This window comes from Gouania willdenowi, chromosome 14 (assembly GCF_900634775.1).
Source record: "Gouania willdenowi chromosome 14, fGouWil2.1, whole genome shotgun sequence".
Lineage (NCBI taxonomy): Eukaryota > Metazoa > Chordata > Actinopteri > Blenniiformes > Gobiesocidae > Gouania > Gouania willdenowi.
The window spans coordinates 3,254,189-3,271,303 of NC_041057.1; the positions used below are offsets into that span (position 1 = coordinate 3,254,189).

At 36.9% G+C, this 17,115-nt stretch overlaps 1 protein-coding gene and 1 long non-coding RNA gene across 3 annotated transcripts; both read left to right on the forward strand.

The window, feature by feature from the left end:
• Window positions 1–4,274: 4,274 nt before the first annotated feature.
• Window positions 4,275–6,610, forward strand: LOC114475538 (uncharacterized). 2 transcript variants are annotated; one of them, XR_003675478.1, is made up of 6 exons: window positions 4,275–5,203; window positions 5,373–5,477; window positions 5,566–5,679; window positions 5,771–5,991; window positions 6,083–6,156; window positions 6,248–6,610. It is a non-coding gene; the product is annotated as an uncharacterized LOC114475538 (long non-coding RNA). The 2 variants fall into 2 exon arrangements; XR_003675477.1 differs by having other exon boundaries at window positions 6,083–6,610.
• Window positions 6,611–9,147: 2,537 nt separating this feature from the next.
• On the forward strand, window positions 9,148–16,039 carry LOC114475534 (chordin-like protein 2). The gene is made up of 11 exons (XM_028466427.1): window positions 9,148–9,286; window positions 9,460–9,572; window positions 10,818–10,911; window positions 10,985–11,130; window positions 12,488–12,581; window positions 13,656–13,714; window positions 14,049–14,217; window positions 14,295–14,483; window positions 15,232–15,405; window positions 15,471–15,563; window positions 15,642–16,039. Exons 1-11 carry the CDS (start codon window positions 9,220–9,222, stop codon window positions 15,773–15,775), a joined length of 1,332 nt encoding a protein of 443 aa, XP_028322228.1. The 5' UTR covers window positions 9,148–9,219; the 3' UTR covers window positions 15,776–16,039.
• Window positions 16,040–17,115: the final 1,076 nt, after the last annotated feature.

Sequence of the window (17,115 nt, forward strand, 5' to 3'; positions counted from 1 at the left end):
ACTGGTATTTAGGCGGATGTTCCACAGGCCATGAGACCTTATAGACCTCATTCATCTTTCATTCTGCATCAGACTGAAGACCAGGATGACGAGGTGATGGACCTACCACAGTAAGGTAGGCACAAATACACACAAATACACAAAAACGCACAAGTCTATTGTGTTAAAGTTAGAGTTTATTCACACAAACAACACTTATGAAGTACACATTAAAACTCCAAGCTTGGCCACAATTTACCTCAGAATCAAAACTTATCCCAAAATAATTTCCTTTTTTATTAGAATTTGCAACTGCAAATTTGAGTCTTGGTGGCAACTGTAGCCGGGACTTTAAATAAGTGGAACATAAAACATATAAATATAAATATAGAAAGTCTGGTTTATTCTGCATCATGCTGTGAACTCATTGGAGTTTTATTGAGGTTTTGCCTCAATGGGTTTTTTCTGCCTGTTTGTAGTACTTTATAGTCATAGTCGTAGTTATATAGTTCTGACGAATTAAAAATCACAAATTTGTCCACCTGAGTTTTTTTTTGCGGTCGATTTAAAATAAATAACATTATGACGGGATTAACAAATCTAAAAACATCCATGAGGATGGAAACTAAATATAGGCGTGTAAAACAAAAGAGCCGTAAAACGTTATTCTACGGTAATTCCTTAACTTTTACACTTTGTAAATATATATAAATAGATTTGATTTAATTTTTATTATACTTTATTATACACTTACTTTGATGTGGAAGGCAAGTCTATAAAGAACATGGAGGGATGAACAGAACTAAATAAAACTGACATCAACCTTGTTCTCCAGTAAATGTAGTGAAGTTAAATAAATACATAAAATATGTTAAAAGCAGAAAAACTTAAACTTCGACGGTTTGCGCGGAACATGAAGAAATGTTCAGAAGTTCTGCAAATATCCAGAAAGAAAACATCCAGAGTGAAGAACCATTGGTAAGAGACCTTGATGTGGCCTGGTAAGTGCATATTATGACTTTATTATCTTAAGGATAATTTAAAGGTCAGTTATGCCAATTAAGGCAGTGGTGGCCAATAATGGTTAATGAAGATGCTTTTATTCTGAAAGTCATTGTTTTGAATCTACTGTGGGCCATCACTAAGGGACCTTGACCAAGTCCCTTAACTTTAACTGTCCCTTAAGGATGGTTTAAAATTAAAGAATAAAGTTAGTGTAGCAATCTACCTGTAAATTAATAACATTAAAGATAATTGCCCTTTTATCCTTAGAGGTAATTTACATAAGTCTCATGTGCTGAGATATTTATATACAAGTATATTATAAGATGACTATACATAGAAGTGCTAAGATTATTATAAATACCAGTCCAGTGATAAGGGCAGATAGTTTTCTATGGTACTGGTATTAGGCAGGATGTTCCACAGCCCTGAGACCTTCTAGACCATCATCTTCAGACTGAAGACCAGGATGACGAGGTGATGGACCTACCACAGTAAGGTAGGACAAATACACACAAACGCACTAGTCTATTGTGTTAAAGTTAGAATATATTCAACAAAACAACACTTATGAAGTACACATTAAAACTCCAAGCTTGGCCACAATTTACCTCAGAATCAAAACTTATCCCAAAATAATTTACATTTTTAATAGAATTTGCAACTGCAAATTTGAGTCTTGGTGGCAACTGTAGCCATGACTCTAAAAGTAAAACAACAAACTAATGAAGTAAACGTCTAAATTCCAAGCTTGGTTCTAATATATAAATACCTCACAGTCAAAACTTACCTCAAAAATATATATTTCATAGAATTTACAAATGCAAAATTATGTCCTGGTGGCAACTGTAGCCAGGACTTTAAATAAGTGGATCATAAAACATATAAATATAAATATAGAAAGTCTGGTATATTCTGCATCATGCTGTGATGTACCAGTCCAGTGATGAAGGCAGATAGTTTTCTATGGTACTGGTATTAGGCAGGATGTTCCACAGCCCTGAGACCTTCTAGACTTTCATCAGACTGAAGACCAGGATGACGAGGTGTTGGACCTACCACAGTAAGGTAGGACAAATGCACACAAACGCACAAGTCTATTGTGTTAAAGTTAGAATATATTCACACAAACAACACTTATGAAGTACACATTAAAACTCCAAGCTTGGCCACAATTTACCCCAGAATCAAAACTTATCCCAAAATTTACTTTTTTAATAGAATTTGCAACTTCAAATTTGAGTCTTGGTGGCAACTGTAGCCATGAGTCTAAAAGTAAAACAACAAACTAATGAAGTAAACTTCTAAATTCCAAGCTTGGTTCAAATATATAAAAGTCAGTCAAAACTTACCTCAAAAATATATAGATTCTTACAACTGTAAATTGGGTCTTAGTGGCAACTGTAGCCAGGACTCCAAAAGTAGAACAAAAACAAAACTAATGAAGTAGACGAACAAAACTCCTAGCTAAATTGGCCTCAAAAGAAATGATGTATACTTTGTATAATTTGCAAACTGCAAGAACACACTGGCAGATGGTCACGTCCACACACTATCACAAACTCCTGGTACCTGAGGCTTACAGGTTTCATGTGGATGATTGTTACAGATTGGCGAGGCTTTACATCGACCAAATGGTTCAGAAATAATCGGTGTTTGCGAACATTCCTGAGCACCAATGAGCAAAATCAAAGAACATTCCATCGGAACATTGATTAAATATCACCCATCATGGAACTGAATTCTCAGCAGTCAGAAAATCCTGGAGACCTGTTTCATCAGCATCATTGAAAACACAAGGTCCCAAAGACTTTGAGGAAAGATTTTTCCAGCGGTCAATAACTTTGTCTTCTCATGGAAGGAGCGTGAACAATTCAACAATCTCAACTCCAAGGATGAACTTAACGGAGACCAACAGACTTTCAACTTTTTTTTGGTAGCTTTCCTAGTTTGGCTAAAAAATTGTTATACATTTTGTAGACTTCTAGAATGTATTTAACTCTTTGTTGTATGTTTGTGTGTATTCGTTCTGTTTTTGTGCGTCTTTGTCTTAGAGCTGTCGCTACAGCTGAAAAGGCTCTTTGCGCGTCACCAGAGATTGTAGGTTTTCTCTTTGAACTTGCCTGTTCCACACGCGGTTTCTCTTTCTGCTCAAGCAGACGACCCTTTGCCTTCGTTTCCCTTGTTTTGGAAAGGTACAACACTTTAAACCTTGCCATTCTCACAGATTATTTGGCTGAACTTGAGCTTACATTGACTGAAGACCTGACTTGACTGACTCTGACTCTCCTTGCTAACATTATCTTCTTTGTAGATGACGCTGAAACAGGTCCTGGACATTTTTGCTGTTGACTCCACCTGATGTTTGCATTACGTTAACAAAGGTATTTTCTTCCATTTTTTTTTTTATGTTTAACCAAGTCTTTTTCCCCCCAAATGTTTTAATGTCTAACCAAGTCTTTTTCCCCCAATGTTTAAATGTCTAACCAAGTCTTTTCCCCCAAATGTTTTAATGTCTAACCAAGTCTTTTCCCCCCAAATGTTTTAATGTCTAACCAAGTCTTCTTTTTTTTCCCCCCAAATGTTTTAATGTCTAACCAAGTCCTTTCCCCCCAAATGTTTTAATGTCCTAACCAATCTTTTCCCCCCAAATGTTGTAATGTCTAACCAAGTCTTTTCCCCCCAAATGTTTTAATGTCTAACCAAGTCTTTTCCCCCCCAAAATGTTTTAATGTCTAACCAAGTCTTTTCCCCCCCAAATGTTTTTAATTTTTAAACCAAGTCTTTTCCCCCCCAAATGTTTAATGTCTAACCAGTCTTTTCCCCCCCAAATGTTTTAATGTCTAACCAAGTCTTTTCCCCCCCCAAATGTTTTAATGTCTAACCAAGTCTTTTCCCCCCCAAATGTTTTAATGTCTAACCAAGTCTTTTCCCCCCCAAATGTTTTAATGTCTAACCAAGTCTTTTCCCCCCCAAATGTTTTAATGTCTAACCAAGTCTTTTCCCCCCCAAATGTTTTAATGTCTAACCAAGTCTTTCCCCCCCAAAATGTTTTAATGTCTAACCAAGTCTTTTCCCCCCAAATGTTTTAATGTCTAACCAAGTCTTTTCCCCCCCAAATGTTTTAATGTCTAACCAAGTCTTTTCCCCCCCAAATGTTTTAATGTCTAACCAAGTCTTTTCCCCCCAATGTTTTAATGTCTAACCAAGCTTTTCCCCCCCAAATGTTTTAATGTCTAACCAAGTCTTTTCCCTTCCCCCCAAATGTTTTAATGTCTAACCAAGTCTTTTCCCCCCCAATGTTTTAATGTCTAACCAAGTCTTTTCCCCCCCAAATGTTTTAATGTCTAACCAAGTCTTTTCCCCCCCAAATGTTTTAATGTCTAACCAAGTCTTTTCCCCCCCAAATGTTTTAATGTCTAACCAAGTCTTTTCCCCCCCAAATGTTTTAGTGTCTAACCAAGTCTTTTCCCCCCCAAATGTTTTAGTGTCTAACCAAGTCTTTTCCCCCCCCAAATGTTTTAGTGTCTAACCAAGTCTTTTCCCCCCCCAAATGTTTTAGTGTCTAACCAAATCTTTTCCCCCCCAAATGTTTTAATGTCTAACCAAGTCTTTTTCCCCCAAAATGTTTTAATGTCTAACAAGACTTTTTCCCCCCAAATGTGGTAGTGTCTAACCAAGTCTTTTCCCCCCCAAATGTGTTAATGTCTAACCAAGTCTTTTTCCTCCATTGTTTGATGCAAAATCCAAGTAACAACTTAATTTTGCTCTGACTGTTACCCTACGGTCTGAGTGTATTTTGTTAGGTGGTACCCGCTCAAAGGTTGAGGCCTTTCTACAAAATATCAACCCAGATTACCTCGTCAACAAAAATAACTTCAGCAGGAAGTCTTTGGAATCTGAACACTGGCTTCGATCTTACTAAGTGATATTGAAGCCAACCACTGCAGGACTGTCTCTAGTTTGAGACCAACACGAGCTTAGAATAATGGCTCCACTTCATCAACGCACAAAATAGGTGAACAATGTGCTCTGCCTCACAACATGACAAGATCTACACTGACAACATGCAACTGTTCCACACTGGAACCTGGCAGTAGAACCCCTAACTTTCAGTAATTAGGTTGGAACCTGGCCATCAAACCCTTCTCTTCATCTGGCAGTAGAAACCCTAACTTCTGGTAACTACGTTGGAACCTGGCAATAGAACCCTTCACTTCCGGTAACTACGTTGCAACCCATGCTAATTTACCCTATTCATAATGTGTTGTTGCAATAGTAAAGGTTTGTTTATTCAAACCTTGTCTGAATAAATAAAACCTCAATTTAACATATACTAAAACCCGACAGTAGAACCGTTCTGGTAACTGTCCTATGTTGGAATCTGACAGTGATACTTTTCACGTCTGGTAACTACATTGGAACTTGGCAGTAGAACCCTTCTCTCCTGATAACTGTTCTACGTTGGAACCCGGCAGTAGAACCCTTCACTTCCGGTAACTACGTTGGAACTCAGCAATAGAACCATTCTGGGAACTGTACTATGCTGGAATTTTAGTAAAACCTTTCATTTCTGCTACCTAGGTTAGAACCTGGCAGCAAAACTCTTCACTTCCGGCAACTACGTCGGAACCTGCCGGTAGAACCCTTCACTTGATGTAACTACGTTGGAACTTAGCAGTAAACCCTTCACTTCCGGTAACTACATTGGAACTTAGCAGTAGAATCCTTTCTGGTTACTGTCCTACGTTAGTATCCGGCAATAAAACCTTTCATTTCCTGTAACTAGATTGGGACCTGGCAGTAGAACCCTTCACTTCTGGCAACTACGTCGGAACCTGCCGGTAGAACCCTTCACTTGATGTAACTACGTTGGAACCTGGCAGTGGCAACTATGTCGGAACCTGGCAGTAGAACCCTTCACTTCCTGTATTTATGTTGGAACCTGGCAGTAGAACCCTTCACTTCCTGTATTTATGTTGGAACCTGGCAGTAAACCCTTCACTTCCGGTAATTACATTGGAACTCAGGAGTAGAACCCTTTCTGGTAACTGCCTTACATTGGAATCTGTTCGTAAAACCTTTCACTTCCTGTAACTAGATTGGAACCTGGCAGCAGGACCCTTCACTTCCGGCAACTACGTCGGAACCTGGCAGCAGAACCCTTAACTTCCGGTAACTACATTGGAACTCAGCAGTAGAACCCTTTCTTGACACTGTCCTACTTTGGTATCCGGCAGTAAAATGTTTTATTTTCGTTGACTAGGTTGGAACTCAGTAGTAGAACCCTTTTCTTTCGATAACTGTTCTACGTTGGAACCTGGCAGTAGAACTGTTCTGTTCACTGACCTACGTTAAAGCCTGGAAATACCCTTCTTTTCTGTTAACAGTTCTACCTTTGAACTCAGCACTAGAACCCTTCTGGTAACTGTTGTTGACTTTGTTTTTTTTTTTCTGCTGACTTTTTTTTTTTTTTTTTACCTATGTCAGGTTGACACGGTGCTTGTTTAATTTTTTTTCTTGCAAAAAAAGAACTCTACTGTATTGCATTGTGACCACCACCATTTGTTTGTGTCTGTTGATATTGGAAATTAAATGTTGGACAATATCTGATATGTGCAAATATATATAATGTAATATCTTTAACATGTTTGGTTCATAAACATACTTTGTATGTGTACATTTATTTATTTTTTTTAGTTTTTTTTCTGGGGTGGAGGATCTATTTATACAAATTACAGGAGTTTTAAGCAGCATTTATTAGGTTCGGTAAAATGTTTTCTTGTTGTTTGGAATCATCTTGTTCAATACCTGCTACTACATTAATCTATTTTTTTTATGTTTACTTTAAATAATTTACAAGGCAGGGGAAGCATAGTATTTTTTGTGCAACTAAAACTTTAGTTTTCAGTTGTGGAACTGTGTAAATAGAGATCAGTCTAGTCAGTTCATAACTTTTAACCGGTTTTTTTCACTTTTTTCATGTCCAGGTTTGTGACCAAATGTGCCTTTGAATTTGTAAATTGTTGACTTGCGAATAAGAGTCTGTTAAATAAATGAAGTGAAATTATTTTATCGTCTGTCATTTGCAATGCATGTGATTTAAAGAAACTCCACTACAGCACGACGAGAACATGCAAACTCTACACAAAAAGCTTGTCAATTTTTCCTAGATTTGCTGTGAATGAAGTCCTGCACCCATGGGTCTGCTCACCTACTGATGTAATGGATTTCTCTATTTTCTCTCCTTGTTTATGGTGGTTTGAATACCTGAAAAGTTACATATTGCATGAGTAAATTAAGATATTTATCAATCAAGTGTTATTTCTAAAGTGCTTTACAACAACCAAAGTGCTGTACACAAAAAATACAATTTAAAAAAGGCATAATATATAATTAAAAAAGACCATTGTCATAATTTTTAATTTAAACTTTTTAAGTTTGGAAATAGTGCTAAGATGAAGATAAACTAATATTGTTTGTAAACTGAGAATTTGCATTTAGTTAACAAATGTTTGGATAAAAAATCTGCAAAAATAATTTTTTAACTAAAATATTCCCCGAGTAAATTCCCCCCAGAGGAATGAAGAGACCTTAAATTAAGTCATGAAGGAGAAAAAGTTGAATACAAATGTTAATAACAAACAAAATCACTTAAACATAAAATTATTCATAACTTAGAAAACAAAAAAATAAACAAGACAATAAATATACAAAGTGACAACAAAAATAGCCTCTAAAAACAAATAATAAAAAATCACTGACAAACAAACATTCGTTCTTTGGGTGTTCTCTTTTCAAAACCAAATTCTAAAATCTAAGAATTTCCCTGTAAATGGAACAAGATTTTTCCGTTTATATTTGTAATTTAAAAACGGAAAAACATTCATTCTCTTTCTATATTTCCGTTTTTTGTTTTATATCAGTTAAACAATTTGTATTTGTAATAAAATATATGTAATTATTTGAAACAATGAGCAAATTGTTAGTTGTTTTGAATACCTTTTCACATCTCAAAACGGCCAACATGTAACTATGTGGATGTATATTATTTTATTTTCTTTATGAATGAAATACAATTTATTTTGAAGCAGTTTGTTTCTGAAATCTGGGGTCAGAGGTTGGATAAAAACACATTTGCTTTGAACTTGGTCTATTATTGCAAACTTTATCTAATGATGTGATGGTGCGTTCACTGTCCTGAAAAGGAGTCATTAGTTTAGCTAGAAAAGTGCTGGACTTATTTCTTAACACCATCGTCCAACAGTTTCTCTCCTGCTCAAACTCACATTTAATCTGGTTGTGGACACTTGAAAATGAAGTCCACCTTTTTGACTACAAAATGCATGAAAATGTACAAAATTACACAAAAAATGCCCAAAATGACTGAAAAATACACAAGATGACTACAAAAATGCATGAAAATATACAAAATGAGGATAAAAACACTCGAGATGTGAGGAAAAATATACAATATAACCAATAATGCATCAAAGAACAAAAATCCAAAAAGTGAGAGGAAAAACACTAAATGATCCAAAAACACAAATGACACCAAAAGTGCGGTTCTCAACCTTTAAGGTCGTGAGACACTGGGCCAAAGGCCTTCAACAATTTGAGCCAATTTTTGCTTGATTTTTCTGCAACTACATCAAACTCTCCATATTTTAATCTATATTCATCACTTTTTCTTGCCATATTTTGCTCTTTTTCGTGTATTTTTGCTAAATTAATTCCATTTCTGCTACTTCATCAAATTGCAATGCTTTTTCTGCACATTTTCCCACTTTCAAGACATTTCCTGCACCTATAAAATTAAACCCTTTCCACACTTTTCCACCTGTTGACCCAATATTGTCACTTTTTACCTCTTTTTACCATATTTCAAGCTTATTTTTGCCAATTTAACCACATTCACGATTTTTCATGCCCATTATTTGCCAGTTTATACTAATTCTTCCAACTTTTTGATAATCACATTATCCCAACCCCCCCTCTTTCCAATTTCTACCACTTTTAAGCCAATATTTGAGACTTTAAACCCTTTTTTTTTTTGGTCTCTGTCTTGTATCCAATGATGTGATGGTGCGTTCACTGTCCTGAAGGAGGCGCCATTAGTTTACCAAGAAAAGTGCTGGACTTTTTTTTTTTTTTTTTTCCCTAACACCCTTCCTCACATCGTCCTACAGTTTCTCTGCTGCTCAAACTCACATTTAATCTGTCTGTGGACACTTTAAAATGAAGTCCACCTTTTGCTTCTTGCTCATCATTTGGTTTGAAGCTGCGGAGCCTCGAGCGCGGGAAGGTAAGAGCGCGTGCGTGCGTGCGTGCGTCCTATTAAACATCTAGATTCTTTTTTTTTTTTTTTGAATGTGTCGAGGGTTTAAAATGCAAATAACAATAATTTCTCTTCATACGTCTTTGGATGTAATAAACGTGTATCTGCGCCACACGTTCACGGTGTGTGTTTTGTGTCAGTTTCCAGACCACAGTGTGTCTTCAAAGACCAGACGTTCAGCCCTGGACAGAGCTGGCATCCCTACCTGGAGCCTTTTGGCTTCATGTTCTGTATGCGCTGTCTCTGCTCTGAGGTATCAGCATTAATAATAACATGTAGTAGAGGTGGGACTGTTCGATTATATCGATTAGGAATCTTTGCTGGAGAAATCGAGATCAAAACAACACCAAAAAACACAAGATGACAAAAAAATGCAGGAAAGTATAAACATTGACTGCAGAAATGCACAAAATGAAAGAAAAATACGTAAGATGACTACATTAAAGACATGGAAATATACAAAATGACAAAAAAAAAAACATTAAAAAAAATGACAAAAGTACACAAGATGATGACAAATATGCATAAAATATACAAAATTACACGAACAGTGCACAAAATGACAGAAAAACAAAAGATGATTCCAAAAAATATATGAAAATATACAAAATGACAACAAACACACAAAAAAGGACAGAAAAACACACAAGAGGCAAGAAAATATAAAACATTCCACCAGAAATGCACAAAATGACAAAAAAATACATGACTACAAAGATGGATGAAAATATACAAAATTACACTTCAAACACAAAAATAACAGAAAAATACTCTGACCAAAAAAAATGCATGAAAATATACATGACAACAAAAATGTAAAAGATGTGAGAAAAATATACAAAATGATTACAATACACACAAAAAACAGCAAGAATACACAAATTGACAACAAAAATCCAAAAAGTGAGGAAAAACACTAAATGATCCCAAAAACACACAAATAGCACCAAAATCATCAATTTTTACTTACTTTTACCCTTTTTCTACACCAAACTGTCACATTTTAACTGATTTTCATCACTTTTTCTTGCCACATTTTTGCTCCTTTTAATGCATTTTATGCATATTATTCCCATTTCTGACACTTCTACATCACATTTCAAAGCATTTTCTGCACATATTTTCTACTTTCCAGACATGTTCAGCACCTATAAACCATTTCCACCACTTTTACACCTAATGTCACATATGTTGACCCATTATTGTCACTTTTACCCTCTTTTTCACCATATTTCATTCTTATTTTTGCCAATTTAACCACATTCACGATTTTTTCATGCCCATTATTTGCCAGTTTAAACTAATTGTTCCTATTTTTATCTCAATTTCTTCCACTTTTTACTTACTGCAGCTCAACCATATTGATTTTAAAATATTTGTTACCATGGCGATGCATCGATCAATGATTTTTTTCTCCCACCCATATCCTAATACTAATCAGGATGTTTTACATTTGAATTCCTGGTCTTTGTGTGTTTGTTTTCTCGTCGTGTGTCAGTCGGGGCGTGTGAAATGTAACACCATCAGGTGTCCAACGCTGGCCTGTGACCACCCTGTGACGGAGCCCAGACAGTGCTGTCCACGATGCTCAGGTGAGCTCTGAGCCAATCAGCAGCGTCGGCTCATCATGCACCCACGTCAGAGTGTGTGTGTGTGTTTCCTCAGACCAGCCCCGGGTCCCTGCTGGACTGAGAGCTTCAGCCAAGTCCTGCAGATATAACGGGAGTGTGTACCAGGCTGGGGACACCTTCACCAAACACAACCTGTTTCCATCCAAGCACAACAATCAGTGTGCGCTCTGCACATGCTCAGTGAGGTCACATTCCTTTCTTTCACCTTCATTTCATTTCAAAGGAGAATAAAAGTCGTTTCCAGGTCTGTCCAATCCTCAAAGCCTGGTAGTCTATAGTCCTCCTGGTGTTTCTGTTAAAGAAAATCACTATCCCATGATCCTCCAGTGAAAAAGGGGTGGAGCCACTGGTGGAGAAGTTTAAATGGGGTGCAAACCTGGGTAAAGATCATAAGCTCTGCTCCACACATAAAATATTAGGACTATTAGAACTTTAGGAAGTGAAATTAATATAGAAACTGACTTATCATTTTATAACATGTGATTGTATCTGATCAGAGGGTCTCAACATTCATGTCAGCATTAGAATAACGACCAATCAGAGCATTAACATTAGCATTTTTGTTGTTTTGTACATTTTTGAAGTTATTTAAAATGTCCTCGTTTTATTAGTTTTGTCATTTTGTTTATATTTCTGTCATTCTGTGTGTTTTGTTGTTTTATGTGTTGGGAGTGATTTTGTGTATTTTTCTGCAATTTTGTTTGTTTATTGAAGTAAGTTTTTTTTAATTTTATTGTTTTGTGTGTTTTAGTCATTTTGTGTATTTAGTTGTCATTTTAGATTTTACCTTCATTTTCGGTGTTTTTGTTATTTTGTATATTTTCCGTGCCATTCTGTGTCTTTTTGTTTTTGGAGTTATTTTTATTTCTGTTTAGTGTGTTTTTGGAGTCTTTTTGTTAATATTTCTGTCATTCTGCATGTTTCTGTTGTTTTGTGTGTTTTTTGTGTATTTTTCTGCAATTTTGTGTATTTGTTGGAGTAAGTTATTGTAAATTTGTTTTTGGAATAATTTTGTGTATTTAGTTGTCCTTTTTTGTATTTTATGAGGTCATTTTGTATATTTTCCTCTTATTTTTTGTGCTTGTCATTTTGTATATTTTCCATGCCATTCTGTGTTTTTGTTGTTTTTGGAGTAGTTTTGTCTATTTTTGTTGTTGTGTGTTAATGGATTGGTTTACTTTTAGGGGTCTCACAAAGGGAAGTATATTTAGGTAAACATAATTTGAACCAAATATGTGTATACACAGATACAGTATGTGATGTATTAAACTCAGTTAAAGTTGCAGTTTAACTCCTTCCCCTAATGAAGACAATATTGCTCAGGTCTGTGTTTTTCTTTGAATGGCTTGTTTTGTTGAGTGAAGCCAAAAGTAAACGCATTAAAGCCGAACATTTCCATGATATCAGGAAGAAAACAGGGAGGGGCTTAGAACTGTCAAACTCAGCACAGTTTTATTGCCGCGCTCAGTTTGCATGTGTTTTAATAGATTCATTTTTGTCCTAGATTTTTCTGTCATGACGTTCTTTGTGTTGACAGAATGGAAACATCTTCTGTGCTCTGAAAACATGCCAACCACTCACCTGCTCCTCACCAGTGTCTGTTCCAGAGACCTGCTGTTTGGTGTGTAAAGGTAGTCAGACTCCTCCCACCTGAAAAATACCCCCCCAAAACCCTTCATTCTGTTTCCAATGTTAAAGTGAAAACAGAACGGACTAATGTGGATCAATCACGCTTTCAATGCTGCGACTTGAGATTGCACAACTTAAAGGTGGAGTCTGTAATCCTGCTTAAAAACACTTTGTTTAACTGGGTGAAGTGGTTCTTCTATACTGGGAGTAGTCAGTACATTATGTATTTAGAAAAAGAGACAAAAACAATCTGAGTTTTACACACAGACATGAACAACAAACCATCTATAAGGGGGAATAAAGGGGAGAGATTTTTGGGGTCCATCCATAGTAAAATGATGGTCTATTGTTCTATGAATCTGTGAAAAACAGACAGAAAAAGTGGTAAAAAAAAAGTTTCAAAGTGTCAGCATTGGAACAATTAGTTTAAACTGAGAAATATTGGGCATGGCAAATCATCAATGTGGTTAAATTGGAAAAAATGAGCATGAAATATTGTGAAGAGGTTAAAAGTGACAATAATGGGTTAACATATGTGACATAGGGTGTAAAAGTGGTGGAAAGGGTTTAAGTGGTGAAAATGTCTTGAAAGTGGAAAAAAATGTGCAAAAAAGACATTGAAATTTGATGAAGTGTCAGAAATGGGAGAAATGTAGCAAAAATATATTAAAAAGAGCAAAAATATGGCAAGTTTGGTGTAGTTGCAGAGAGAGAGTAAAAATGTTGTAAAAATGTTTTTTAGTTTCTTGAAGGCATCTGGCGACCCCCTCCCAGTGTCCTGACCTCAAGGTTGAAAACCCTTGGTTTACGGGTGTCCACATCCCACAATGCAATGCACAAAATGTCAGTAAACATTTAAGTATTAATAGTGGAGATAAATACAAACTTATCAGCTGCAATTTAGACCTTTTTTTTTTTCAAGCAAAAGATCTTTGATTTATTGATTTGATCAATGAGGCCTATGCAATGTCTTTATCTAATGAAAAATAATCACCTCCAGCAGCTTTAACTATACCTTTAAACACACACACACACACACACACTCCTTTCTTATACCTGGATCTTTTATTTTATAGATCACTCTACCAGTGGATCGTCTACTGATGATGGAAACCAGCAGCTAAACCGAGGCGTCGTATGTGTTGCTTTAATTTATTCTGTATATTTTTCACGTGTGACATGTCTGTCAATGACATCTTTGAAAAAATGTGTGGAAATCTGGAAAACGTATGTAAAAATCGAAATAACATATGGAAACATCTAAAACCAAACTTGAAAACCACGTGAAAAAACACATGAAAATAAAAAAACCATGTGAAAAAACATGTGAAAATACAAAAAACACATGAAAAAGCATGCGAAAATCTAAGAAAACACATGAAAATCTGAAAAATACATGTGAAAATTGTGGATATATTTGTGAATATTTTTGAGACAAATGTCATATGTTGAATTCTGTGTTTACACAGAGACACTCAGTGGACCAGTGTTCAGGAGAGCCCAGGAGGGCGCGGCCCGACCGTGCCACCCCTCCCCGGGTCAGGGCGTCCTCCAGAGGCCTAGTCCTCAGCAAACTGAACCTCAAAGGAGCTTCAGAGACCACGGTGAAGATTCTGCTGCAAAGGAAACACCAAAGAGGTGAGAGCCGGTCCATCTGTAGATGCTGAATGTTTCCAAATGTAGAGTGATGATTTTATGCGTTCCTTTTCTCACAGCGTGTTTATACAACGGGAAGACGTACTCGAACGGAGACACGTGGCACCCAGTGTTGGGGAAGGTTATGGAATGCATCCTGTGCTCTTGCACTGACGGCCTTCAGAACTGTAAACGCATCACGTGCCCCACAGAGTATCCGTGTCAGCATCCCGTGAAGTCAGCAGGGAAGTGCTGCAAGTCATGTCCAGGTAGATAACGAACCGCAACCAAACTAATCCAGGGTTCGCGCCAGCACAGTTGAACATTGGGGGCCATTTCACTGTGACTTTGATCTTCTACGCAGTGACTTTGATGCCCTATGCAGTGACTTTGATCCCTTACGCTGTGACTTTGATCCCTTACGCTGTGACTTTGATCCCCTACGCTGTGACTTTGATCCCTTACGCTGTGACTTTGATCCCTTACGCTGTGACTTTGATCCCTTACGCCGTGACTTTGATCCCCTACGCCGTGACTTTGATCCCCTACGCAGTGACTTTGATCCTCTACGCAGTGACTTTGATCCCTTGCTCTGTGACTTTGATCCCCTATGCAGTGATTTTGATCTCTTACGCAGTGACTTTGATCCCCACGCAGTAATCTTGATCCCCGACGCTGTGATTTTGATCCCCCTATGTTGTGATTTTTTTTTCCATTTCTCTCTCTTTTTTTGTACATTCTTTCTCTTTTTTCCATTTTTTCTCATTTTATTTTTATTTCTTTTCTCTTTACTTCCTTTATTTTGCTTTTTCCTTTCCCCCCCTTTTTCCCTCTTTTTTAAAAAATAAAATAAAATAACAGTAAACAATAATAATACAAAAAAATGTGTAAGTCCCAATATTATTGTGGGTCCCATATATTACCTAATTTCCCCCTATGCTGTGAAAAATTCCTGGAAAGAACTCTGCAATCTGATGGGACTCCATCGTCTCACTCCACTCATGTTACTCTCTCCAGAGAGTAAAGCTGAAAGTAACCAAACCCAGTGCTACGCCGGATACAAAAACAACGTGGTGGTGTACAAAGTCGAGACGTCTCTGAACGTGGACACGCCCGACTCTGTGAAGATCATCGCTGCTGAGAGACCGAGCACCGCTGAGCTGGAGGTTCACGTGTGGAGCACGGCAGAAGGTCGGAGTCCTCGGAAGATTCAAAGAAACGTTGAACTCGAATCAAGTTTCCGTTTGTTTTCCCAGGTGTCTTACATATGATGGAAATCGGCGACATCCAAAGAAAAGACATCCTGGATCATCCCGAAAACTACACGTTACTCACAACCCTCGACGAAGGTTTGTTTCTGATTACGATGCTCCTCGAGGTTGAGATATTGAGCAAATTATTTGGAGCTTTTTTTCCCCCTCTTTCAGACATGTGGAGGAGATTTAAAGAGGTGGGAGGAAATCTGAGTAAAGCTCCTCGGAACACAGTTTGTCAGGACGGCATCCGGATGATCATGAGCTTCCTGAATCCTAAGCAAACAGAAGGATTCTGTTCGCCCTGATTATTTCTCAACAACTGTTGTTTTCTATAGACATGAATGAGACTGTGAAGCCAACATATCTCCACACGTACAGGTCGGATTTGAATGTATCAGGCAGGTTATCCCTGCTCGTTGTGTAATATAAATAGTTAATCTGTAACATATTTATCATATAAATGCTTTAATTTGTGTGTTTATGTTCAGACTTCAGATGAAGTGTTTTGATGTTTAGGTAACTTGAGTATCCACCAGCAACAAAATGTGAAATAAAACAATCCAGTCGTTTGTTTGTGGTCTGTGTAAGTCTTATAACAAAGAACAAAAATGCTCTGTTTCAAATGTTTTAAGTTTGTGATGTCACAAGGTAAATCGGGAAAAAATAATACCCTCCCCTCCGCTGTTAACTCCACCCATGGACTCCACCCCTAATTTGATGAAAACTTTAGCAAAAGTCCGTCATTGTTTTTCGTGCGTGCGTGTGCGCGTGCGAAGCTGAGTGACAGGAGAGAGAAAGGGCTGATCTTCTACAGACCTTTTCATTAACAGCGCCGCTTTTACGGTTTAAAATATCAACTTACGCTGTTACTAAAGGATTGACGCAGAATGTAGGCTTATTCAAAAAGTTAACTGCTTTAATTTTGCCCTGGTAAATCCATCTATGAGGGGGAATAAAGGGGAGAGACTTTTGGGGTCCATCCATAAAGTCAGTAAAATGATGGTCCATTGTTGATAACCACTTTTATTTATTTATCTGTATATATCACTTTTTCTTGCTCCCATTTCTGCCACTTAATCAAATTTCAATGCCTTTTCTGCACATTTTCCCCCACTTTTAAGACATTTTCAGCACTTATAAACACTTTTCACCTAATGTCACATATGTTGACCCATTATTGTCACTTTTAACCTATTTTTAACCATATTTCATTCCTGTTTTTGCCAATTTATCCACAGTCATGATTTGTCATGCCCATAATTTGCCATTTTAAACTACCTGTTCTTACTCCCCCCATTTCTACAACTTTTAAGCTAATATTGACACTTTAAACCCTTTTTACCACTTTTTTTGTCCATTTTTGCACACTCTAAATTACAACTTTTAACCAATTTCTGTGTTTTTTAAAATCCCATTTCACCACCTTTTCCACCATTTTTAATCACTTTTAACCCATTTTATTTCTGATTAAAACAAGGATTTACATCTTTAAGATGACATACTACGGCACAAATAATTATATCATCAACTACCTTCAGGTAAGGTGGGAGTCCCTGGAACCTTTATTTTGGGGGTCGTGGGCTTAAAAGGTTGAAAACCAATGGTTGACTAAAAACCCAAACCGTTTTCCAATTTTGAGGAGCTA

What these genes read in the sequence shown, in the direction of transcription:
- LOC114475534 (XM_028466427.1), top strand. Translation starts at nt 9,220, where the DNA reads ATGAAGTCCACCTTTTGCTTCTTGCTCATCATTTGGTTTGAAGCTGCG. An exon ending in CTGCTGTTTGGTGTGTAAAG is followed by an intron (nt 12,582 to 13,655) that starts GTAGTCAGACTC and finishes TTTATTTTATAG; the next exon opens with ATCACTCTACCAGTGGATCG. An exon ending in GTGCTGCAAGTCATGTCCAG is followed by an intron (nt 14,484 to 15,231) that starts GTAGATAACGAA and finishes TACTCTCTCCAG; the next exon opens with AGAGTAAAGCTGAAAGTAAC.